The 25200-nt window shown below is 44.9% G+C and overlaps 1 protein-coding gene across 3 annotated transcripts in view; it reads left to right on the forward strand.

Annotated features, from left to right (window-relative positions):
- LOC139413013 (zinc finger, CCHC domain containing 24) overlaps window positions 1–25200 on the forward strand; it is a 107503-nt gene that overhangs the window by 64731 nt on the left and 17572 nt on the right. For 2 of the 3 annotated variants that reach the window (XM_071159999.1, XM_071159992.1), the window contains exons 3-4: window positions 12763–12927; window positions 23724–23766. In XM_071159999.1, the coding sequence (XP_071016100.1) occupies window positions 12763–12927; window positions 23724–23766 (208 nt within the window). Of the gene's footprint in view, window positions 1–12762; window positions 12928–23723; window positions 24189–25200 lie in introns of those variants that run through there. The other variant, XM_071159984.1, reaches the window with a different exon arrangement.

The raw sequence follows: 25200 nt of genomic DNA on the forward strand, positions 1-25200 counted from the left end.
GCCTGAAATGTGGCAAAAGGTCGCAAAGTTCAAGGGGGCCGAATACTTTCGCAAGGCACTGTAGCTACTTTATTGAGGGAAAATGTACTTACTATGACTGAGATATGTGGTTGTCTCACTTAGCTATCTTAAGATCAATGCACTAACTGTAAGTCGCTCTGGATAAGAGCATCTGCTAAATGACTACAATGTAAATGTAAATGCAACGACAGTCTTACTGAGGTCTGCAGACTTCGTTCCATGTTGGCAGTTGTTCACAACAAAAAAATCAGATGTGTGTTTGTCATTGTATGGAAGTGTGAGGAATTTATGTTAACCATGTGACCTGAAGAGGAAAATAACTCTGGTCCCCAGTTCTATCACATGACCAGGGAAAAATCCTGGTCCTACTTTTAAACACCTTTTTATATGGTTGTGGTTCTTCACTCGTTGGCTGTGGAGAACAAAGAGTTTTCTGACCATGTGACCAGACAAGGAATAACTCCAAGCCCTAGTTCTGTATAATAGCTGGTCTGGTACCACAGGCTATGTCCCTGCCTCACCCCCACGCTCTGCTGGTGTTTTGAGTTGATCTGAAATGTGGTCAGAGCGTAACCAATCCAGCTCAGGCTGTCTTTACTGTAAACACTGTATCATGTGCATCTGCTGGCCCAGATACAGAGACAGAGATACAGAGACAGAGATACAGAGACAGAGCTAGAGAGACAGAGCTAGAGAGCCAGAGCTACAAAGATGGAGACAGAGCTAGAGAGACAGAGCTAGAGAGACAGCTACAAAGATGGAGACAGAGCTAGAGAGACAGAGCTAGAGAGACAGAGCTAGAGAGACAGAGCTAGAGAGACAGAGCTAGAGAGACAGAGTTACAAAGATGGAGACAGAGCTAGAGAGACAGAGCTAGAGAGACAGAGCTACAAAGATGGAGACAGAGCTAGAGATACAGCGCTACAGACAGAGACAAAGCTGGAGCGACATAGAGAGACAGAGACAGAGCTAGAAAGAGAGAAATAGATATAGCTACAAAGACAGAGACACATACAGAGCTACAGAGACAGAGCAATAGGGACAGATACAGAGCTACAGAGACAGAGATACAGAGACAGATACAGAACTACAGAGACAGAGCTACAGAGACAGAGCTACAGTACACTGAGACAGAGCTACAGTACACTGAGACAGAGCTACAGTACACAGCGACAGAGCTACAGTACACAGATACAGAGCTACAGAGACAGAGACAGAGCTACAGAGACAGAGACAGAGATACAGACAGATACAGATATACAGATACAGAACAACAGAGACAGAGCTACAGAGACAGATACAGAGACAGAGCTACAGAGACAGAGCTACAGAGACAGATACAGAGACAGATACAGAGCTACAGAGACAGAGACAGAGCTACAGAGACATAGCTACAGAGACAGAGACAGAGCTACAGACAGATACAGAGATACAGATACAGAACTACAGAGACAGAGCTACAGAGACAGATACAGAGACAGATAAAGAGCTACAGAGACAGATACAGAGCTACAGAGACAGAAACAGAACTACCGATACAGAGCTGCAGAGACAGATACAGAGCTACAGAGACAGAGCTGCAGAGGCAGATACAGAGCTATAGAGACAGAGCTACAGAGACAGAAACAGAGCTACAGAGATAGAGCTACATATACAGATACAGAGACAGATACAGAACTACAGAGACAGATACAGAACTACAGAGACAGATACAGAGCTACAGAGACAGATACAGAGCTACAGAGACAGATACAGAGCTACAGAGACAGAGCTACAGAGACAGAGCTGCAGAGACAGATACAGAGCTGCAGATACAGATACAGAGCTACAGAGACAGATACAGAGCTACAGAGACAGATACAGAGCTACAGAGACAGATACAGAGCTGCAGAGACAGAGACAGAGCTACAGAGACAGAGACAGAGCTACAGAGACAGAGACAGAGCTGCAGAGACAGAGACAGAGCTGCAGAGACAGAGACAGAGCTACAGAGACAGAGACAGAGCTACAGAGACAGAGACAGAGCTGCAGAGACAGAGACAGAGCTACAGAGACAGATACAGAGCTTCAGAGACAGATACTGAGCTACAGAGACAGAACTACAGAGACAGATACAGAGCTGCAGAGACAGATACAGAGCTGCAGAGACAGATACAGAGCTACAGAGACAGATACAGAGCTGCAGAGACAGAGACAGAGGTACAGAGATAGAGCTACATATACAGATACAGAGACAGATACAGAACTACAGAGACAGATACAGAACTACAGAGACAGATACAGAGCTACAGAGACAGATACAGATCTACAGAGACAGATACAGAGCTACAGAGACAGAGCTACAGAGACAGAGCTGCAGAGACAGATACAGAGCTGCAGATACAGATACAGAGCTACAGAGACAGATACAGAGCTACAGAGACAGATACAGAGCTACAGAGACAGATACAGAGCTGCAGAGACAGAGACAGAGCTACAGAGACAGAGACAGAGCTACAGAGACAGAGACAGAGCTGCAGAGACAGAGACAGAGCTGCAGAGACAGAGACAGAGCTACAGAGACAGAGACAGAGCTACAGAGACAGAGACAGAGCTGCAGAGACAGAGACAGAGCTACAGAGACAGATACAGAGCTTCAGAGACAGATACTGAGCTACAGAGACAGAACTACAGAGACAGATACAGAGCTGCAGAGACAGATACAGAGCTGCAGAGACAGATACAGAGCTACAGAGACAGATACAGAGCTGCAGAGACAGAGACAGAGGTACAGAGACAGAGCTGCAGAGACAGAGACAGAGCTGCAGAGACAGAGACAGAGCTGCAGAGACAGATACAGAACTACAGAGACAGAGCTACAGAGACAGAGCTACAGTACACTGAGACAGAGCTACAGTACACTGAGACAGAGCTACAGTACACAGCGACAGAGCTACAGTACACAGATACAGAGCTACAGACAGAGGCATAGCTACAGAGACAGACACAGAGCTACAGAGACAGAGACAGAGCTACAGAGACAGATACAGAGATACAGACAGATACAGAGATACAGATACAGAACTACAGAGACAGAGCTACAGAGACAGATTCAGAGACAGATACAGAGCTACAGAGACAGATACAGAGCTACAGAGACAGAGACAGAGCTACATAGACAGAGACAGAGCTACAGAGACAGAGACAGAGCTACAAAGACAGAGACAGAGCCACAGAGACAGAGACAGAGCTACAGAGACAGAGACAGAGATACAGACAGATACAGAGATACAGATACAGAACAACAGAGACAGAGCTACAGAGACAGATACAGAGACAGAGCTACAGAGACAGATACAGAGACAGATACAGAGACAGAGCTACAGAGACAGAGCTAAAGAGACAGAGACAGACCTACGATACAGAGATACAGATACAGAACTACAGAGACAGAGCTACAGAGACAGTTACAGAGACAGATACAGAGTTACAGAGACAGATACAGAGCTACAGAGACAGAAACAGAACTACCGATACAGAGCTGCAGAGACAGATACAGAGCTACAGAGACAGAGCTGCAGAGGCAGATACAGAGCTATAGAGACAGAGCTACAGAGACAGAAACAGAGCTACAGAGATAGAGCTACATATACAGATACAGAGACAGATACAGAACTACAGAGACAGATACAGAACTACAGAGACAGATACAGAGCTACAGAGACAGATACAGAGCTACATAGACAGATACAGAGCTACAGAGACAGATACAGAGCTACAGAGACAGAGCTACAGAGACAGAGCTGCAGAGACAGATACAGAGCTGCAGATACAGATACAGAGCTACAGAGACAGATACAGAGCTACAGAGACAGATACAGAGCTGCAGAGACAGATACAGAGCTGCAGAGACAGAGACAGAGCTACAGAGACAGAGACAGAGCTACAGAGACAGAGACAGAGCTGCAGAGACAGAGACAGAGCTGCAGAGACAGAGACAGAGCTACAGAGACAGAGACAGAGCTGCAGAGACAGAGACAGAGCTGCAGAGACAGAGACAGAGCTACAGAGACAGATACAGAGCTTCAGAGACAGATACTGAGCTACAGAGACAGAACTACAGAGACAGATACAGAGCTGCAGAGACAGATACAGAGCTGCAGAGACAGATACAGAGCTACAGAGACAGATACAGAGCTGCAGAGACAGAGACAGAGGTACAGAGACAGAGCTGCAGAGACAGAGACAGAGCTGCAGAGACAGAGACAGAGCTGCAGAGACAGAGACAGAGCTGCAGAGACAGAGACAGAGACAGAGCTGCAGAGACAGAGACAGAGCTGCAGAGACAGACACAGAGCTGCAGAGACAGATACAGAGCTGCAGAGACAGATACAGAGCTACAGAGACAGAGCTACAGAGACAGATACAGAGCTACAGAGACAGATACAGAGCTACAGAGACAGAGCTGCAGAGACAGAGCGACAGATACAGAGCTGCAGAGACAGATACAGAGCTACAGAGACAGAGCTGCAGAGACAGATACAGAGCTGCAGAGACCGATAATGAGCTGCAGAGACAGATACAGAGCTGCAGAGACAGAGCTACAGATACAGAGCTGCAGAGACAGATACAGAGCTCCAGATACAGATACAGAGCTCCAGAGACAGATACAGAGCTCCAGAGACAGGTACAGATACAGAGCTCCAGAGACAGATACAGATACAGAGCTCCAGAGACAGATACAGATACAGAGCTCCAGAGACAGATACAGATCTCCAGAGACAGATACAGATACATAGCTCCAGAGACAGATACAGATACAGAGCTCCAGAGACAGTTACAGAGCTCCAGATACATTTACAGCGCTCCAGAGACAGATACAGATACAGAGCTCCAGAGACAGATACAGATACAGAGCTCCAGAGACAGATACAGATACACAGCTCTAGAGACAGATACAGATACAGAGCTCCAGAGACAGATACAGATACACAGCTCTAGAGACAGATACAGATACAGAGCTCCAGAGACAGATACAGATACAGAGCTCAAGAGACAGATACAGAGCTCCAGAGACCGATACAGATAGAGCTCCAGATACAGATACAGAGCTCCAGAGACAGATACAGATAAAGAGCTCCAGAGACAGATACAGATACAGAGCTCCAGAGACAGAGACCGATACAGAGCTCCAGAGACAGAGACAGATACAGCGCTCCAGAGACAGAGCTGCAGAGACAGATACAGAGCTCCAGAGACAGATACAGATACAGAGCTCCAGAGACAGATACAGAGCTCCAGAGACAGAGACAGATACAGCGCTCCCGAGACAGATACAGCGCTCCCGAGACAGATACAGCGCTCCCGAGACAGATACAGCGCTCCCGAGACAGATACAGCGCTCCAGAGACAGATACAGCGCTCCAGAGACAGATACAGAGCTCCAGAGACTGATACAGAGCTACAGAGACAGATACAGATCTACAGAGACAGATACAGAGACTGATACAGAGCTACAGAGACAGATACAGAGACAGATACAGAGCTCCAGAGACAGATACAGAACTCCAGAGACGGATACAGAGCTCCAGAGATAGATACAGAGCTCCAGAGATAGATACAGAGCTCCAGAGATAGATACAGAGCTCCAGAGACAGATACAGAGCTCCAGAGACAGATACAGAGCTACAGAGAGCTACAGAGACAGAGAGCTACAGAGACAGACAGATAACTACAGAGAGAGAGAGAGAGAGTGAGCTACATTGAGAATAGAGGAAGTCTACTCTACTGCATGGACACTGAGGACTGATGAGGAGCAGGAATTATATGATGTTCAATAAAGAACCTGCACAAGGATTTTCATATTCATAAGCCCTACATAGCAGTACATAGCCAGAGATAGAGACAGAGCTAGAGCTACAGCTCTGCTTGGAGAAAAGGAGGATCAGTCTACTGCATGGAGAGTAGAAGGAGGATCAGTCTACTGGACGGATAGTAGAAGGAGGATCATTCTACTGAATGGAGAGTAGAAGGAGGATCAGCCTACTGGATGAAGAGTAGAAGGAGGATCAGTCTACTGCATGGATAGTAGAAGGAGGATCAGTCTACAGCATGGATAGTAGAAGGAGGATCAGTCTACTGCATGGATAGTAGAAGGAGGATCAGTCTACTGCATGGATAGTAGAAGGAGGATCAGTCTACAGCATGGATAGTAGAAGGAGGATCAGTCTACTGCATGGATAGTAGAAGGAGGATCAGTCTACTGGATGAAGAGTAGAAGGAGGATCAGTCTACTGCATGGATAGTAGAAGGAGGATCAGTCTACTGCATGGATAGTGGAAGGAGGATCAGTCTACTGCATGGATAGTAAAAGGAGGATCAGTCTACTGCATGGATAGTAGAAGGAGGATCAGTCTACTACATGGATAGTAGAAGGAGGATCAGTCTACGACATGGATAGTAGAAGGAGGATCAGTCTACTGGATGAAGAGTAGAAGGAGGATCAGTCTACTGGATGAAGAGTAGAAGACGATCAGTCTACTGCATGCATAGTAGAAGGAGGATCAGTCTACTGCATGGATAGTAAAAGGAGGATCAGTCTACTGGATGAGGGGTAGAAGGATGATCAGTCTACTGCATGGATAGTAGAAGGAGGATCAGTCTACTGGATGAAGAGTAAAAGGAGGATCAGTCTACTGGATGAAGAGTAGAAGGAGGATCAGTCTACTACATGGATAGTAGAAGGAGGATCAGTCTACTGGATGAAGAGTAGAAGGAGGATCAGTCTACTGCATGGATAGTAGAAGGAGGATCAGTCTACTACATGGATAGTAGAAGGAGGATCCGTCTACTACATGGATAGTAGAAGGAGGATAAGTCTACTACATGGATAGTAGAAGCAGGATCAGTCTACTGCATGGATAGTAGAAGGAGGATCAGTCTACTGCATGGATAGTAGAAGGAGGATCAGTCTACTGCATGGATAGTAGAAGGAGGATCAGTCTACTGGATGAAGCATTGACAGATATCTGGTGACGCTCTGGTCAGGAGAGGAGAGGAGTATTCACAAAGCATCTCAAATGAGGAATTCTGATATTTGCTCAGTTTTGCCTTTTAGATTTCAATGATAACATTGACAGGGAAGACATGATCCTAAATCAGCACTCCAACTCTGAGATGTTTGATATGGCCCCACGAATTTCCAGCCTCCCCAGCAGTAAAAATAGGCATTGCAAGTAACAGATTACAATAAACACATTTCTTTAGAAATCTCTGACAGTCTCTGCTTGCTTTGTTAAAACATCCCATAGTTTGATCATCTTGAAGGGAACTGTCCAAATAATGTGTTACTATGATATTGTTGTCATCATGATAGCTTTGTGATTGCATCGGAGCGTCGTCTTATAATGTGTATGGATTGTGTGCTGGCCTAAGAGCCAGGCCATGTTTCCAGCTTCTCCCTCTTCTTCTTCCTCTCTCTCTCTCTCCCTCTCTGTCACAGGGGGAGATGTTGTGTTGACACTGGTTAGGTCATGTTGTTGTTAAACTGCTGGACGGTAACAGCCTATCATAGTGAGCTGCTGGACAGTGAAAAGCCTATCATAGTGAGGCCTTGGCTGCTCCTCCTCAATGACGCGAGGTGCTGGCGAAAGGTTTAGACTGTGCCAGATGCTGATGATTAGGCTTCAGATTACTCACAAGAGATGAACAGACAGACAGGAGCAAGGGTACACATCCTATACCTCTCTCAACCCCCCTATACTCCTCCACATACTGTACACACACGTGCACGCACAAACGCATGCATGGACACAGGCACGCACGCACGCACACACACCTCCCACCACCCTACACACCTCCCCACCACCCTACACACTTCTCTACCACCCTACACACCTCTCCACCACCCTACACACCTCTCCCCACCCTACACACCTCTCCCCACCCTACACACCTCTCCATCACCCTACACACCTCTCCACCACCCTACACACCACCCTACACACCTCTCCATCACCCTACACATCTCCCCATCACCCAGCACACCTCTCCACCACCCTACACACCTCTCCACCACCCTACACACCTCTCCATCACCCCACACACCTCTCCACCACCCTACACACCACCCTACACACCTCTCCATCACCCTACACACCTCTCCATCACCCTACACACCACCCTACACACCTCTCCAGCACCCTACACACCTCTCCACCACCCTACACACCTCTCTACAACCCTACACACCTCTCCACACCCCTACACACCTCTCCACCACCCTATACACCTCTCCACCTCTCCACCACCCTACACACCTCTCCACAACCCTACACACCTCTCCCCACCCTACACACCTCTCCATCACCCTACACACCTCTCCAGCACCCTACACACCTCTCCACCACCCTACACACCTCTCTACAACCCTACACACCTCTCCACACCCCTACACACTTCTCCACCTCTCCACCACCCTACACACCTCTCCACCTCTCAACCACCCTACACACCTCTCCACCACCCTAAACACCTCTCCACCACCCTACACACCACCCTACACACCTCTCCATCACCCTACACACCTCCCCATCACCCAGCACACCTCTCCATCACCCTACACACCTCTCCCCCACCCTACACACCTCTCCACCTCTCAACCACTCTACACACCTCTCCACCACCCTACACACATCTCTCCACCACCCTACACACCTCACTACCACCCTACACACCTCTCCACCTCCCCACCACCCTGCACACTCTCCACCTCCCACCACCCTACACACCTCCCCACCACCCTACACACCTCTCCACCTCTCTACCACCCTGCACACTCTCCACCTCCCACCACCTACACAACTCTCCATCTCCCCATCACCCTGCACACTCTCCACCTCCCCACCACCCTGCACACTCTCCACCTCTCCACCACCCTACACACCTCTCTACCACCGTACAAACCTCCCCACCACCCTACACACCTCTCTACCACCCTACATACCTCTCTACCACCCTACACACCTCTCTACCCCCCTGCACACTTCTCTACCACCCTACACACCTCTCTACACACCTCCCCACCACCCTACACACCTCTCTACCCCCCTGCACACCTCTCTACCACCCTACACACCTCTCCACCACTCTACACACCTCCCCATCACCCTACACACCTCTCTACCACCCTACACACCTCTCTACCCCCCTGCACACTTCTCTACCACCCTAAACACCTCTCCACCACCCTACACACCTCTCTACACACCTCCCCACCACCCTACACACCTCTCTACCCCCCTGCACACTTCTCTACCACCCTATACACCTCTCCACCTCTCCACCACCCTACACACCTCTCCACCACCCTACACACCTCACTACCACCCTACACACCTCTCCACCTCCCCACCACCCTGCACACTCTCCACCTCCCACCACCCTACACACCTCCCCACCACCCTACACACCTCTCCACCTCTCTACCACCCTGCACACTCTCCACCTCCCACCACCTACACAACTCTCCATCTCCCCATCACCCTGCACACTCTCCACCTCCCCACCACCCTGCACACTCTCCACCTCTCCACCACCCTACACACCTCTCTACCACCCTACACACCTCTCTACCACCGTACAAACCTCCCCACCACCCTACACACCTCTCTACCACCCTACATACCTCTCTACCACCCTACACACCTCTCCACCACTCTACACACCTCCCCATCACCCTACACACCTCTCTACCACCCTACACACCTCTCTACCCCCCTGCACACTTCTCTACCACCCTACACACCTCTCTACACACCTCCCCACCACCCTACACACCTCTCTACCCCCCTGCACACCTCTCTACCACCCTACACACCTCTCCACCACTCTACACACCTCCCCATCACCCTACACACCTCTCTACCACCCTACACACCTCTCTACCCCCCTGCACACTTCTCTAACACCCTAAACACCTCTCCACCACCCTACACACCTCTCTACACACCTCCCCACCACCCTACACACCTCTCTACCCCCCTGCACACTTCTCTACCACCCTATACACCTCTCCACCTCTCCACCACCCTACACACCTCTCCACCACCCTACACACCTCTCCATCACTCTACACACCTCTCCAGCACCCTACACACCTCTCCACCACCCTACACACCTCTCTACAACCCTACACACCTCTCCACACCCCTACACACTTCTCCACCTCTCCACCACCCTACACACCTCTCCACCTCTCAACCACCCTACACACCTCTCCACCACCCTAAACACCTCTCCACCACCCTACACACCACCCTACACACCTCTCCATCACCCTACACACCTCCCCATCACCCAGCACACCTCTCCATCACCCTACACACCTCACTACCACCCTACACACCTCTCCACCTCCCCACCACCCTGCACACTCTCCACCTCCCACCACCTACACAACTCTCCATCTCCCCACCACCCTGCACACTCTCCACCTCCCCACCACCCTGCACACTCTCCACCTCTCCACCACCCTACACACCTCTCTACCACCCTACACACCTCTCTACCACCGTACAAACCTCCCCACCACCCTACACACCTCTCTACCACCCTACATACCTCTCTACCACCCTACACACCTCTCCACCACTCTACACACCTCCCCATCACCCTACACACCTCTCTACCACCCTACACACCTCTCTACCCCCCTGCACACTTCTCTACCACCCTAAACACCTCTCCACCACCCTACACACCTCTCTACACACCTCCCCACCACCCTACACACCTCTCTACCCCCCTGCACACTTCTCTACCACCCTAAACACCTCTCCACCACCCTACACACCTCTCTACACCTCTCCACCTCTCTACCACCCTACACACCTTCCCACCACCCTACACACCTCTCAACCACCCTACACACCACTCAACCACCCTACACACCACTCCACCACCCTACACACCACTCCACCACCCTACACACCTCTCTACCACCCTACACACTTCTCTACCACCCTACACACCTCTCTACTACCCTACACACCTCTCCACCACCCTACACACCTCTCTACCACCCTACACACCTCTCCTCCTCTCCACCACCCATTACACCTCTCCACCTCTCTACCACCATATACACCTCTCTACCACCCTATACATCTCTCCACCTCTCTACCACCCTATACACCTCTCCACCTCTCTACCACCCTATACACCTCTCTACCACCCTATACACCTCTCCACCTTTCCACCACCCTGTACACCTCTCCACCTCTCTACCACCCTATATCCCTCTCTACCACCCTATACACCTATCCACCTCTCTACCACCCTATACACCTCTCCACCTCTCTACCACCCTGCACACCTCTCCACCTCTCCACCACCCTATACACCTCTCCACCTCTCTACCACCCTATACACCTATCCACCTCTCTACCACCCTGCACACCTCTCCACCTCTCCACCTCTCCACCACCCTATACACCTCTCCACCTCTCTACCACCCTACACACCTCTCCACCTCTCTACCACCCTATACACCTCTCCACCTCTCTACCACCCTATACACCTCTCCACCTTTCCACCACCCTGTACACCTCTCCACCTCTCTACCACCCTATACAACTCTCCACCTCTCTACCACCCTATATCCCTCTCTACCACCCTATACACCTCTCCACCTCTCTACCACCCTACACACCTCTCCACCACCCTACACACCTCTCCACCACCCTACACACCTCTCCACAACCCTACACACCTCTCTACCACCCTATACATCTCTCCACCTCTCTACCACCCTATACACCTCTCCACCTTTCTACCACCCTATATACCTCTCCACCTCTCTACCACCCTACACACCTCTCCACCTCTTTACCACCCTACACACCTCTCTACCACCCTATACATCTCTCCACCTTTCTACCACCCTATATACCTCTCCACCTCTCCACCACCCTACACTCCTCTCCACCACCCTACACATTTCTCCGCCATCCTACACACCACCCTGATTAGTTGACTAGTTGAATCAGGTGTGATAGTGCTGGACTTGAACAAAAAAGTGCATTCTTACGAGAGCAGTGTGTATTTTATTAGGCTGCATTAGGTTTTAGTACAAGGTGATTTGCGTCTGATGGGTGGGGTTCAGATTCTAACGTGACATAAGCCAAACACATCAACTGTCAGCCACTGCGAGTTTAGCCAACACCAGTCAAGCCCCCTAATTGGTTAGTTTTGGCAGGACGTATGCACGTGTGATGATTTATCCCCGTTATGGCATCAATCGTTCTTTTATATGCCACACTAGGGGAAGAAAATGTCACTTTTACTCCTTGTTGAGATAGAGAATAGGGTGCCATTTGGGACGCAAGCAGTATGTACTCAGTATGATGAGTAAGAGCCCCTCCCAGGAATATTGGCCTCTCGCGAGCCTTATTTCATTGCTGAAGGAGTGTGTGTGTTGTGTGTGTGTGTGTTTAAGGCCGAAATGCCTTCTCCTCACTCAGTATCAGTTTCTCAATTCATTCAGTGTTACAATATGCATAGGAAAATACTGTATGACATGCACACACCACCCAAAATAACAAATCAGGAAAGACAAAGGGTAGCATGGGTAAAGTTCACTTTTTGCATCAGTCTTTGTTGTCTCTTTTGGGTTCTCTGTTTCAGGGACCTTCTGTATACTGACTTTAGCCCAATTGATATAGCTTAAACTACCATCTAAACTGCTCTGTCTTGTAATCCCAGGCAAGGCCTAAAGGCGAGGGTCTAACTCCGTACCAGGGGAAGAAGAGATGTTTTGGAGAGTACAAATGTCCCAAGTGTAAGAGGAAGTGGATGAGTGGCAACTCCTGGGCCAACATGGGACAAGAATGTATCAAGTGCCACATCAACGTCTACCCACACAAGCAGGTAGGACAACATGTGTGTGTTTGTGTGTGTGCGTGTGTGTTTGTGTGTGTGTGTGCATGTTTCTGTCTGCATTTATGTGGGTGTGTGTGTGCGCTCGTGAGATCTGTGTGTGTATGTGCGTGTGTGTTTGTGATAGAATTCCAAAATTGTGTAGCTAATCCGCACTCAAAAAAAAGATTCAAGGTTTCTTTTTAATATTTATTTCATTCAGGGGTAGGTTGATAGACGATCTTGTATGTTGTGACGAAATACGCAGTGTGTTCTTAATCATTATTACAACACACTCAGAATATGGTTTTGACGCCACGCCACCTCAACCTCTGTAGTCAGGGTTTGGAAGGGAGAGCATGTAAATTGAGGCAGTGGGCTCTGGTCAAAAGTAATGCACTATATAGGGAGTGGGTGCTATTTGGGACACAAATAGCACGCTGCTTACAGTTTCTAGGCTGTTCCCAACTTGCCTGATTAAAATATAGTAAAATGAAGAGTGTTTCAGAGTGCGAGTGCTGATCTAGGATCAGTTTGCATTTTAGATCACAATGATTAAGATTATTTGGACAGGGGGGACCTGATTCTAGATTGGCAATCCTACAGTACTCTGAGACACTTTGTGAATATGGGCCCAGAGCTCTGTCACTTGTAAATTATTCATCTCAACAGGAATACATTCCAAGAAATGGTTTAACTATTCTCAACAAAAATATAAATGCAACATGTAAAGTGTTGGTCACGTTTCTGAAATAAAACATTGCATACATCATTCTATTCTGCCGGTACAGCGTATAACCAGCCAGCTGTATGTTGATAATGTCGTCGTTCAGCCGCGAGTCCGTGAAGCATAAAATATTACAGATTTTAATGTTGTGTTGGTAGTTTAATCGTCCGCGTAGGTCATCAATTTTATTCTCCAAAGATTACACGTTTGCTAGCAGAATGGAAGGCAGTGGGGGTTTATTCGAGCTCCTATTAATTCTCAGAAGGCAGCCCACCCTCTGGCCCCTTTTTCTCTGCCTTCTCTTTACGCAAGTCACGGGGATCTGGGCCTGTTCCCGAGAAAGCAGTCAGACTAGTCAGACTCGTTAATGCAACAAAAAAGATTCTGCCAGTCCGTGGTGAATAATCGCAGTCCTGATTTCCAGGAGTTATTTTTGGTCATAAGAGATGGTTGGCAACATTATGTACAAAATAAGTTGAAAAAAATAAGTTACAAACAACGCAAATAAACAAATGAAAAAACACAACCGGTTGGGGGCACTTAAAACGTCTGCCTTCATCTTCTGATATTAAAGGGCAACCTGGGATTGCATTTCTCCAGCCCCATCCCACCAAGTGGCGAGGTGACCACTTTGTTCTCAAATTGACCTCTAGTCCCTACCCACAATTCTTGAACTTTTTGAGATCTGAGAGGGTTGGATAGCAATTTCAATAACGATTATAGTGCACTACTTTTGTCCAAAGCCCTATGGGCCCTGGTCAAAAGCAGTGCACTATGTAGGGGATAGGATATAATTTGGGATGATGACATAGTATAACTACCTAATCCTCTTTGATCTATGCAAGTGCATAGGCCATAGGGGCTAGGGGATAAGGCTTAGGGGATAGGCCTTAGGGGATAGGGCTTAGGGGTTAGGAGTTGCTTGTTGCTTGTTGCTGTCACGACTTCCGCCAAAGTCGGTTCCTCTCCTTGTTCGGGCGGCGTTCGGTGATCGACATCACCGGTCTTCTAGCCATCGCCGATCCACCTTTCATTTTTCCATTTGTTTTGTCTTGTTTTCCCGCACACCTGGTTTACATTCCCTCATTACTTGACGTGCATTTAACCCTCTGTTCCCCCCCATGTCTGTGTGTGGAATTGTTTGTTGTAAAGTGTATGTGCACTTCAGACTGGTTTGCGACGGATTTGTGTTGCCTCATTAAACTGCTCCGGTTGTTACCCAGTTCTGTTCTCCTGCGCCTGACTTCCCTGTAGCCAGTCACACACCTCTTACAGTTGCTTTGGGTTTGGACGTGCAGCAATAATTTGCATGGCTCTTCATCCATTCTCCAATTGCATTGAAGGTTCCGCTATACTGTAGCTATGGTTACAGTCACAACAACAAAATAGACATACAGATAACTAACGTCAATGATAGAATGCTTCAAGTAATATCAGGCGACTTCCCCAGATCAAACGGATGATGCGAAAGTATCACGTCACCATGAAAGGGCAGCAGTCACAGTGATTATTCTCACCAAAACGGCAGAGAACAGTCTCTGTTCAATGGAACTAGCTGGTGGGAAAAGCATGCTCTTTTCCCTCTCTGTGTGTGTGTGTGTGTGTGTGTGTGTGTGTGTGTGTGTGTGTGTGTGTGTGTGTGTGTGTGTGTGTGTGTGTGTGTGTGTGTGTGTGTGTGTGTGTGTGTGTGTGTGTGTGTGGGGGTGTGTGTGTGTGTGTGTGTGTGTGTGTGTGTGTGTGCGCATGGTGTTGTGGCTAGAACCACACTTGCGGGCAAATTCCTCACATTTGCAATCTCACCCACTTCACATGTTTCACAATGTCAGCGTTTGAGAATGGACAGCTAACCCCCACGTACTGTACAACACACACACACACACACACGCACACACACACACACACACACACAGAGAGAGCTTGGCTCTAACAGAAAGGACTGAGGGAAATGAATTTAACATTGTATATTTTTCATTTTCTTCTTCCCTGACTTTGGTTTCTGATTCCCAGATTTGCTTTACTGCAAGTCTTCATGTCCTCAACAGTTTCTGTTAGGTGCTGAGGTATCCTGACCTGAGTCCTGACCTTCACAATAGCATCAAATACTGTACTACATTAATGTCAGGCAGACCATTACAGTCCTACGAGTCAGAGGGAAACAATCAGATTTACAATCACAGATGAGTTACATATATCCTCTATAGTCTTCTATAACCTCTATCTGCTCTATAGTCTTCTACAGTCTTCTATAGTCCTCTATCTGTTCTATAGTCTTCTATAGTCTTCTATAACCTCTATCTGCTCTATAGTCTTCTATAACCTCTATCTGTTCTACAGTCTTCTATAACCTCTATCTGTTCTATAGTCTTTTACAATCTTCTATAACCTCTATCTGTTCTATAGTCTTTTATAGTCTTCTATAGTCTTCTATAACATCTACCTGTTCTATAGTCTTCTATAACCTCTATCTGTTCTATAGTCTTTTACAGTCTTCTATAACCTATGTGTGCTCTATAGTCTTCGATAGCCTTTATCTGAACTATAGTCTTCTATAGTCTTCTATAACCTCTATCTGCTCTATAGTCTTCTACAGTCTTCTATAACCTATATCTGCTCTATAGTATTCTACAGTCTTCTATAACCTATGTCTGCTCTATAGTCTTCTATAGTCTTCTATAACCTCTACCTGTTCTACAGTCTTCTATAACCTCTATCTGTTCTATAGTCTTTTACAATCTTCTATAACCTCTATCTGTTCTATAGTCTTTTATAGTCTTCTATAGTCTTCTATAACCTCTATCTGTTCTATAGTCTTTGATAGCCTTTATCTGAACTATAGTATTCTATAGTCTTCTATAACCTCTATCTGTTCTATAGTCTTTTACAATCTTCTATAACCTCTATCTGTTCTATAGTCTTCTATAACCTCTATCTGTTCTATAGTCTTCTATAACCTCTACCTGTTCTATAGTCTTCTATAACCTCTATCTGTTCTATAGTCTTCGATAGCCTTTATCTGAACTATAGTCTTCTATAGTCTTCTATAACCTCTCTCTGCTCTGTAGTCTATTATAGTCTTCTATAACCTCTCTCTGCTCTGTAGTCTTCTATAGTCTTCTATAACTTCTATCTGTTCTATAGTCTTCTATAGCCTTTATCTGAACTATAGTCTTCTATAGTCTTCTATAACCTCTCTCTGCTCTGTAGTCTTCTATAGTCTTCTATAACCTCTATCTGTTACATAGTCTTTTACAATCTTCTATAACCTCTATCTGTTCTATAGTCTTCTATAACCTCTATCTGTTCTATAGTCTTCTATAACCTCTATCTGTTCTATAGTCTTCTATAACCTCTATCTGTTACATAGTCTTTTACAATCTTCTATAACCTCTATCTGTTCTATAGTCTTCTATAACCTCTATCTGTTCTATAGTCTTCTATAACCTCTATCTGTTACATAGTCTTTTACAATCTTCTATAACCTCTATCTGTTCTATAGTCTTCTATAACCTCTATCTGTTCTATAGTCTTCTATAGTCTTTTATAGCCTCTATCTGTTCTATAGTCTTCTATAACCTCTATCTGCTCTATAGTCTTCTATAACCTCTATCTGTTCTACAGTCTTCTATAACCTCTACCTGTTCTACAGTCTTCTATAACCTCTATCTGTTCTATAGTCTTTTACAATCTTCTATAACCTCTATCTGTTCTATAGTCTTTTATAGTCTTCTATAGTCTTCTATAACATCTACCTGTTCTATAGTCTTTTACAGTCTTCTATAACCTATGTGTGCTCTATAGTCTTCGATAGCCTTTATCTGAACTATAGTCTTCTATAGTCTTCTATAACCTCTATCTGCTCTATAGTCTTCTACAGTCTTCTATAACCTATATCTGCTCTATAGTATTCTACAGTCTTCTATAACCTATGTCTGCTCTATAGTCTTCTATAGTCTTCTATAACCTCTACCTGTTCTACAGTCTTCTATAACCTCTATCTGTTCTATAGTCTTTTACAATCTTCTATAACCTCTATCTGTTCTATAGTCTTTTATAGTCTTCTATAGTCTTCTATAACCTCTATCTGTTCTATAGTCTTTGATAGCCTTTATCTGAACTATAGTATTCTATAGTCTTCTATAACCTCTATCTGTTCTATAGTCTTTTACAATCTTCTATAACCTCTATCTGTTCTATAGTCTTCTATAACCTCTATCTGTTCTATAGTCTTCTATAACCTCTACCTGTTCTATAGTCTTCTATAACCTCTATCTGTTCTATAGTCTTCGATAGCCTTTATCTGAACTATAGTCTTCTATAGTCTTCTATAACCTCTCTCTGCTCTGTAGTCTATTATAGTCTTCTATAACCTCTCTCTGCTCTGTAGTCTTCTATAGTCTTCTATAACTTCTATCTGTTCTATAGTCTTCTATAGCCTTTATCTGAACTATAGTCTTCTATAGTCTTCTATAACCTCTCTCTGCTCTGTAGTCTTCTATAGTCTTCTATAACCTCTATCTGTTACATAGTCTTTTACAATCTTCTATAACCTCTATCTGTTCTATAGTCTTCTATAACCTCTATCTGTTCTATAGTCTTCTATAACCTCTATCTGTTCTATAGTCTTCTATAACCTCTATCTGTTACATAGTCTTTTACAATCTTCTATAACCTCTATCTGTTCTATAGTCTTCTATAACCTCTATCTGTTCTATAGTCTTCTATAACCTCTATCTGTTACATAGTCTTTTACAATCTTCTATAACCTCTATCTGTTCTATAGTCTTCTATAACCTCTATCTGTTCTATAGTCTTCTATAGTCTTTTATAGCCTCTATCTGTTCTATAGTCTTCTATAACCTCTATCTGCTCTATAGTCTTCTATAACCTCTATCTGTTCTACAGTCTTCTATAACCTCTACCTGTTCTACAGTCTTCTATAACCTCTATCTGTTCTATAGTCTTTTACAATCTTCTATAACCTCTATCTGTTCTATAGTCTTTTATAGTCTTCTATAGTCTTCTATAACATCTACCTGTTCTATAGTCTTTTACAGTCTTCTATAACCTATGTGTGCTCTATAGTCTTCGATAGCCTTTATCTGAACTATAGTCTTCTATAGTCTTCTATAACCTCTATCTGCTCTATAGTCTTCTACAGTCTTCTATAACCTATATCTGCTCTATAGTATTCTACAGTCTTCTATAACCTATGTCTGCTCTATAGTCTTCTATAGTCTTCTATAACCTCTACCTGTTCTACAGTCTTCTATAACCTCTATCTGTTCTATAGTCTTTTACAATCTTCTATAACCTCTATCTGTTCTATAGTCTTTTATAGTCTTCTATAGTCTTCTATAACCTCTATCTGTTCTATAGTCTTTGATAGCCTTTATCTGAACTATAGTATTCTATAGTCTTCTATAACCTCTATCTGTTCTATAGTCTTTTACAATCTTCTATAACCTCTATCTGTTCTATAGTCTTCTATAACCTCTATCTGTTCTATAGTCTTCTATAACCTCTACCTGTTCTATAGTCTTCTATAACCTCTATCTGTTCTATAGTCTTCGATAGCCTTTATCTGAACTATAGTCTTCTATAGTCTTCTATAACCTCTCTCTGCTCTGTAGTCTATTATAGTCTTCTATAACCTCTCTCTGCTCTGTAGTCTTCTATAGTCTTCTATAACTTCTATCTGTTCTATAGTCTTCTATAGCCTTTATCTGAACTATAGTCTTCTATAGTCTTCTATAACCTCTCTCTGCTCTGTAGTCTTCTATAGTCTTCTATAACCTCTATCTGTTACATAGTCTTTTACAATCTTCTATAACCTCTATCTGTTCTATAGTCTTCTATAACCTCTATCTGTTCTATAGGCTTCTATAACCTCTATCTGTTCTATAGTCTTCTATAACCTCTATCTGTTACATAGTCTTTTACAATCTTCTATAACCTCTATCTGTTCTATAGTCTTCTATAACCTCTATCTGTTCTATAGTCTTCTATAACCTCTATCTGTTACATAGTCTTTTACAATCTTCTATAACCTCTATCTGTTCTATAGTCTTCTATAACCTCTATCTGTTCTATAGTCTTCTATAGTCTTTTATAGCCTCTATCTGTTCTATAGTCTTCTATATTATTCTAGATCCTCTATCTGCTCTGTAGTCTTCTAGACCCTCTATCTGTTCTATAGTCTTCTATAGTCTTCTAGATCTCTATCTGTTCTATAGTCTTCTATATCCTCTATCTGTTCTATAGTCTTCTATAGTCTTCTAGATCTCTATCTGTTCTATAGTTGTCTATATCCTCTATCTGTTCTATAGTCTTCTACAGTCTTCTATAACCTATGTCTGCTCTATAGTCTTCTATAGTCTTCTATAACCTCTACCTGTTCTACAGTCTTCTATAACCTCTATCTGTTCTATAGTCTTTTACAATCTTCTATAACCTCTATCTGTTCTATAGTCTTTTATAGTCTTCTATAGTCTTCTATAACCTCTATCTGTTCTATAGTCTTTGATAGCCTTTATCTGAACTATAGTATTCTATAGTCTTCTATAACCTCTATCTGTTCTATAGTCTTTTACAATCTTCTATAACCTCTATCTGTTCTATAGTCTTCTATAACCTCTATCTGTTCTATAGTCTTCTATAACCTCTACCTGTTCTATAGTCTTCTATAACCTCTATCTGTTCTATAGTCTTCGATAGCCTTTATCTGAACTATAGTCTTCTATAGTCTTCTATAACCTCTCTCTGCTCTGTAGTCTATTATAGTCTTCTATAACCTCTCTCTGCTCTGTAGTCTTCTATAGTCTTCTATAACTTCTATCTGTTCTATAGTCTTCTATAGCCTTTATCTGAACTATAGTCTTCTATAGTCTTCTATAACCTCTCTCTGCTCTGTAGTCTTCTATAGTCTTCTATAACCTCTATCTGTTACATAGTCTTTTACAATCTTCTATAACCTCTATCTGTTCTATAGTCTTCTATAACCTCTATCTGTTCTATAGGCTTCTATAACCTCTATCTGTTCTATAGTCTTCTATAACCTCTATCTGTTACATAGTCTTTTACAATCTTCTATAACCTCTATATGTTCTATAGTCTTCTATAACCTCTATCTGTTCTATAGTCTTCTATAACCTCTATCTGTTACATAGTCTTTTACAATCTTCTATAACCTCTATCTGTTCTATAGTCTTCTATAACCTCTATCTGTTCTATAGTCTTCTATAGTCTTTTATAGCCTCTATCTGTTCTATAGTCTTCTATATTATTCTAGATCCTCTATCTGCTCTGTAGTCTTCTAGACCCTCTATCTGTTCTATAGTCTTCTATAGTCTTCTAGATCTCTATCTGTTCTATAGTTGTCTATATCCTCTATCTGTTCTATAGTCTTCTACAGTCTTCTAGATCTCTATCTGTTTTATAGTTGTCTAGATCCTCTATCTGCTATATAGTATTCTAGACTTCTAGATCCCCTATCTGCTCTATAGTGTTTTAGAACTTCTATCTGTTCTATAGTCTTCTAGATCCTCTATCTGTTCCATAGTATTATATAGTCTTCTAGATCCTCTATCTGTTCTATAGTCTTCTAGATCCTATAGTATTGTATAGTCTTCTAGATCCTCTATCTGCTATAGTTTTCTAGATCCTCTGTCTGTTCCATAGTCTTCTATAGTCTTCCAGATCCTCTATCTGCTCTATCATCTTCTATAATATTCTAGATCCTCTATCTGCTCTATAGTCTTCTAGATTTATCTGCTCTATAGTCTAGATCTTCTTTATGTTCTATAGTCTAGATCCTCTATCTGTTCTATAGTCTTCTATAGTCTTCTAGAACCTCCATCTGTTCTATAGTCTTTGATAGCCTTTATCTGAACTATAGTCTTCTACAGTCTTCTATAACCTCTCTCTGCTCTGTAGTCTATTATAGTCTTCTATAACCTCTCTCTGCTCTGTAGTCTTCTATAGTCTTCTATAACCTCTATCTGTTCTGTAGTCTTCTACAGTCTTCTATAACCTATATCTGCTCTATAGTCTTCTATAGTCTTCTATAACCTCTATCTGCTCTATAGTCTTCTACAGTCTTCTATAACCTCTACCTGTTCTATAGTCTTCTACAGTCTTCTATAACCTCTACCTGTTCTATAGTCTTCTATAACCTTTATCTGCTCTATAGTCTTGTACAGTCTTCTATAACCTATATCTGCTCTATAGTCTTTTAGAACTTCTATTTGTTCTATAGTCTTCTAGATCCTCTGTCTGTTCTATAGTCTTTTATAGTCTTCTAGATCCTCTATCTGCTATATAGTCTTCTAGATCCTCTGTCTGTTCCATAGTTTTCTAGATCCTCTATATGTTCCATAGTCTTCTATAGTCTTCCAGATCCTCTATCTGCTCTATCATCTTCTATAATATTATAGAGCCTCTACCTGCTCTATAGTCTTCTAGAACCTCTATCTGCTCTATAGTCTTCTAGATCTATCTGCTCTATATTCTAGATCCTCTATCAGTTCTATAGTATAGTCTTCTAGAACCTCCATCTGTTCTAAAGTCTTCTAGATCCTCTATCTGTTCTATAGTCTTCTATAGTCCTCTAGAACCTCTATCTGTTCTATAGTCGTCTAGATCCTCTATCTACTCTATAGTATTCTAGTCTTCTATAACCTCTATCTGTTCTATAGTCTTCTAGAACCTCTATCTGTTCTGTAGTCTTCTAGATTTCCTTCTATAGTTTTCACATTTCATGACTTTAAGACAGCATTTCTATGGCCGGACAGAATCTCTGGAATGAAAAACATGTTTATCCATTAAATAAATATACAGTTCAACTGGACCGATTCAGTCCTTCATTCTAAAACCCAAGATGTTTAAATACCAGATCCTTTCTCCTATGAAACATATACTTTTAGTCATCAACTACTGTAAATCATATTTGGGATGCCAAACCTAACATTGTGGGTATGCTTGATATGTATTTCATGTTGTTATCAGTTAGTTTTTAAACTAGTGGCATGCAGTCAAGGTGAAAGTTGGCTGCATTGTCTCCTTGGGCTGGTCCTTGGCAACCTGGGCCCGTATTTATAAAGCGTCTCAGAGTAGGAATGCTGATCTAGGATCAGGTCCGCGCTGTCCATATAATCTTAATAATTGTGATCTAAAAAGCAAAGCTGACTTTAGATCAGAGATGCTTTATGAATACGAGCTCTGGTTTTGAGTTAAATAATAAGTCTGGGAGCATCTGTCTGGAAACAATAACAGTATTATAAAATAAACTCTGTAAGAACAATGGGTGGGAAAGTAAACGATTGCAGAGTAATGTATGTGATTGACATCCAACAAACCGTTGGCGCTGAACGATACCCTCTGTTGTCCTCCATAGCCTTTCCAAGAAAGCGATTATTCTCTGTGGTGTAGCTGGTATTTTCATGCAGGTTTGTATCAGCAAACATGTGCCTTGGACCTCTTTCTGTAATTATACTGTGTGCCGTGTTAGAGAGAGAGTCTATGTTCCAAATGGCGTCCATAAGGCTCTGATCAAAAGTAGTGCACTACATAAGGAACAGGGTACCGTTTTGGACACAGCCTCTGTAATTATATTGTGTGAGTGAGAGAGAGAGGGAGATCTGTTAAGGTTGTTTGCCACAGCTCTGAAACCAATAACACAAAGTACACTGACTCCAGGTCTGAAAACATTCAGGGTTTGTTCTTGTGGCCAAATCACTGAGAATGTGGGATACAACAGAGCTGGTTTGAGTAGTACCCAACCAATCTGCTGGCAAATAGAAGGCTTGGTATGTGTGTGTGTTGAATTGTCAGTGTGTGGTTAGCACCCAATTTAGAACAGAGGTTAACTCTGTTCCCCTGCCATGTTAGCACCATAGCAAACACTTTAGTATAACAAACTGTTTCTATAGTGTGTATGCTTGTATGTGATGACTCTCTCACCTCTCTTTCTCTATCTCCCTCCCTCTCTCTCATCCCTCTTTCTCTACCCTCTCTCCCCCTTTCTCTTTCCCTCTCCATCTTCCTACTTCCCTCTCATTCTTCTATCCCCCCCTCCCTCCCTTAGCGTCCATTGGAGAAGCCTGATGGCCTGGACGTCTCAGACCAGAGTAAGGAGCACCCTCAGCACCTGTGTGAGAAATGCAAAGTCCTGGGCTACTACTGCCGACGAGTGCAATAATACCTTACTAACCTGAACCCGCCAATTTCCTCAAAAAGAGAGGAACCATTTCATGTCCCTCGCCTCCTCCTCCTTCAGAGGGAAACCTAGCAACCCTCCTGTACTGCCTTCCCATTTTCCTCTTCCCGCTCCTGGGAAAGAGCGGAACCTCACTGTCCTCACCAATACTGCCTCCCTTGCCTCCCCTCCATCCTTTCTCACCCTCTCCCCATCTCCACATCACCTCCCATCACCTCTCCCTCCCCTCTCCCCTCTATCACCTCTGCCTCCCCTCTCCCCATCACCTCTCCCTCCCCTCTCCCCTCCATCACCTCTACCTCCCCTCTCCCCATCACCCCCCCCCCCCCCTCAATCACCTCTACCTCCCCTCTCCCCATCATCTCTCCCTCCCCTCTCCCCTCCATCACCTCTACCTCCCCTCTCCCCATCACCACTCCCTCCATCACCTCTACTACTCCCTCCATCACCTCTCCCTCCCCTCTCCCCTCTATCACCTCTGCCTCCCCTCTCCCCATCACCTCTCCCTCCCCTCTCTCCTCCATCACCTCTACCTCCCCTCTCCCCATCACCACTCCCTCCATCACCTCTACCTCCCCTCTCTCCTCCATCACCTCTACCTCCCCTCTCCCCATCACCACTCCCTCCATCACCTCTCTCTCCCCTCTCCCCTCCATCACCTCTCCCCCCCCCCCATCACCTCTCCCTCCACGCTCCCCCATCACCTCTACCTCCCCTATCACCTCCCCCTTCCCCATCACCTCTACCTCCCCTATCACCTCCCCCTTCCCCATCACATCTACCTTCCCCCTCATCACCTCTACCTCCCCTCTCCCCCATCACCTCTCCCTACCCTCTCCCCATCTCCTCTCCCTCCCCTCTCTCCATCAACTCTCCCTCCCTTCTCTCTCCCCATCACCTCTCTCTCCCCATCACCTCTCCCTCCCCATCACCTCTCCCTCCCCATCACCTCTCCCTCCCTTCTCTCTCCACATCACCTCTCCCTCCCTTCTCTCTCCACATCACCTCTCTCTCCCCATCACCTCTCTCTCCCCATCACCTCTCCCTCCCCATCACCTCTCCCTCCCTTCTCTCTCCACATCACCTCTCCCTCCCCATCACCTCTGCCTCCCTTCTCCCTCCCCATCACCTCTCCCTCCCCATCACCTCTCCCTCCCCATCACCTATCCCCCCTTCTCTCTCCACATCACCTCTCCCTCCCCATCACCTCTGCCTCCCTTCTCCCTCCCCATCACCTCTCCCTCCCCATCACCTCTCCCTCCCCATCACCTCTCCCTCCCCATCACCTCTCCCTCCCCATCACCTCTCCCTCCCCATCAACTCTCCCTCCCCATCACCTCTCCAC

This window comes from Oncorhynchus clarkii, chromosome 1 (assembly GCF_045791955.1).
Source record: "Oncorhynchus clarkii lewisi isolate Uvic-CL-2024 chromosome 1, UVic_Ocla_1.0, whole genome shotgun sequence".
In the NCBI taxonomy this organism is placed as follows: Eukaryota; Metazoa; Chordata; class Actinopteri; order Salmoniformes; family Salmonidae; genus Oncorhynchus; species Oncorhynchus clarkii.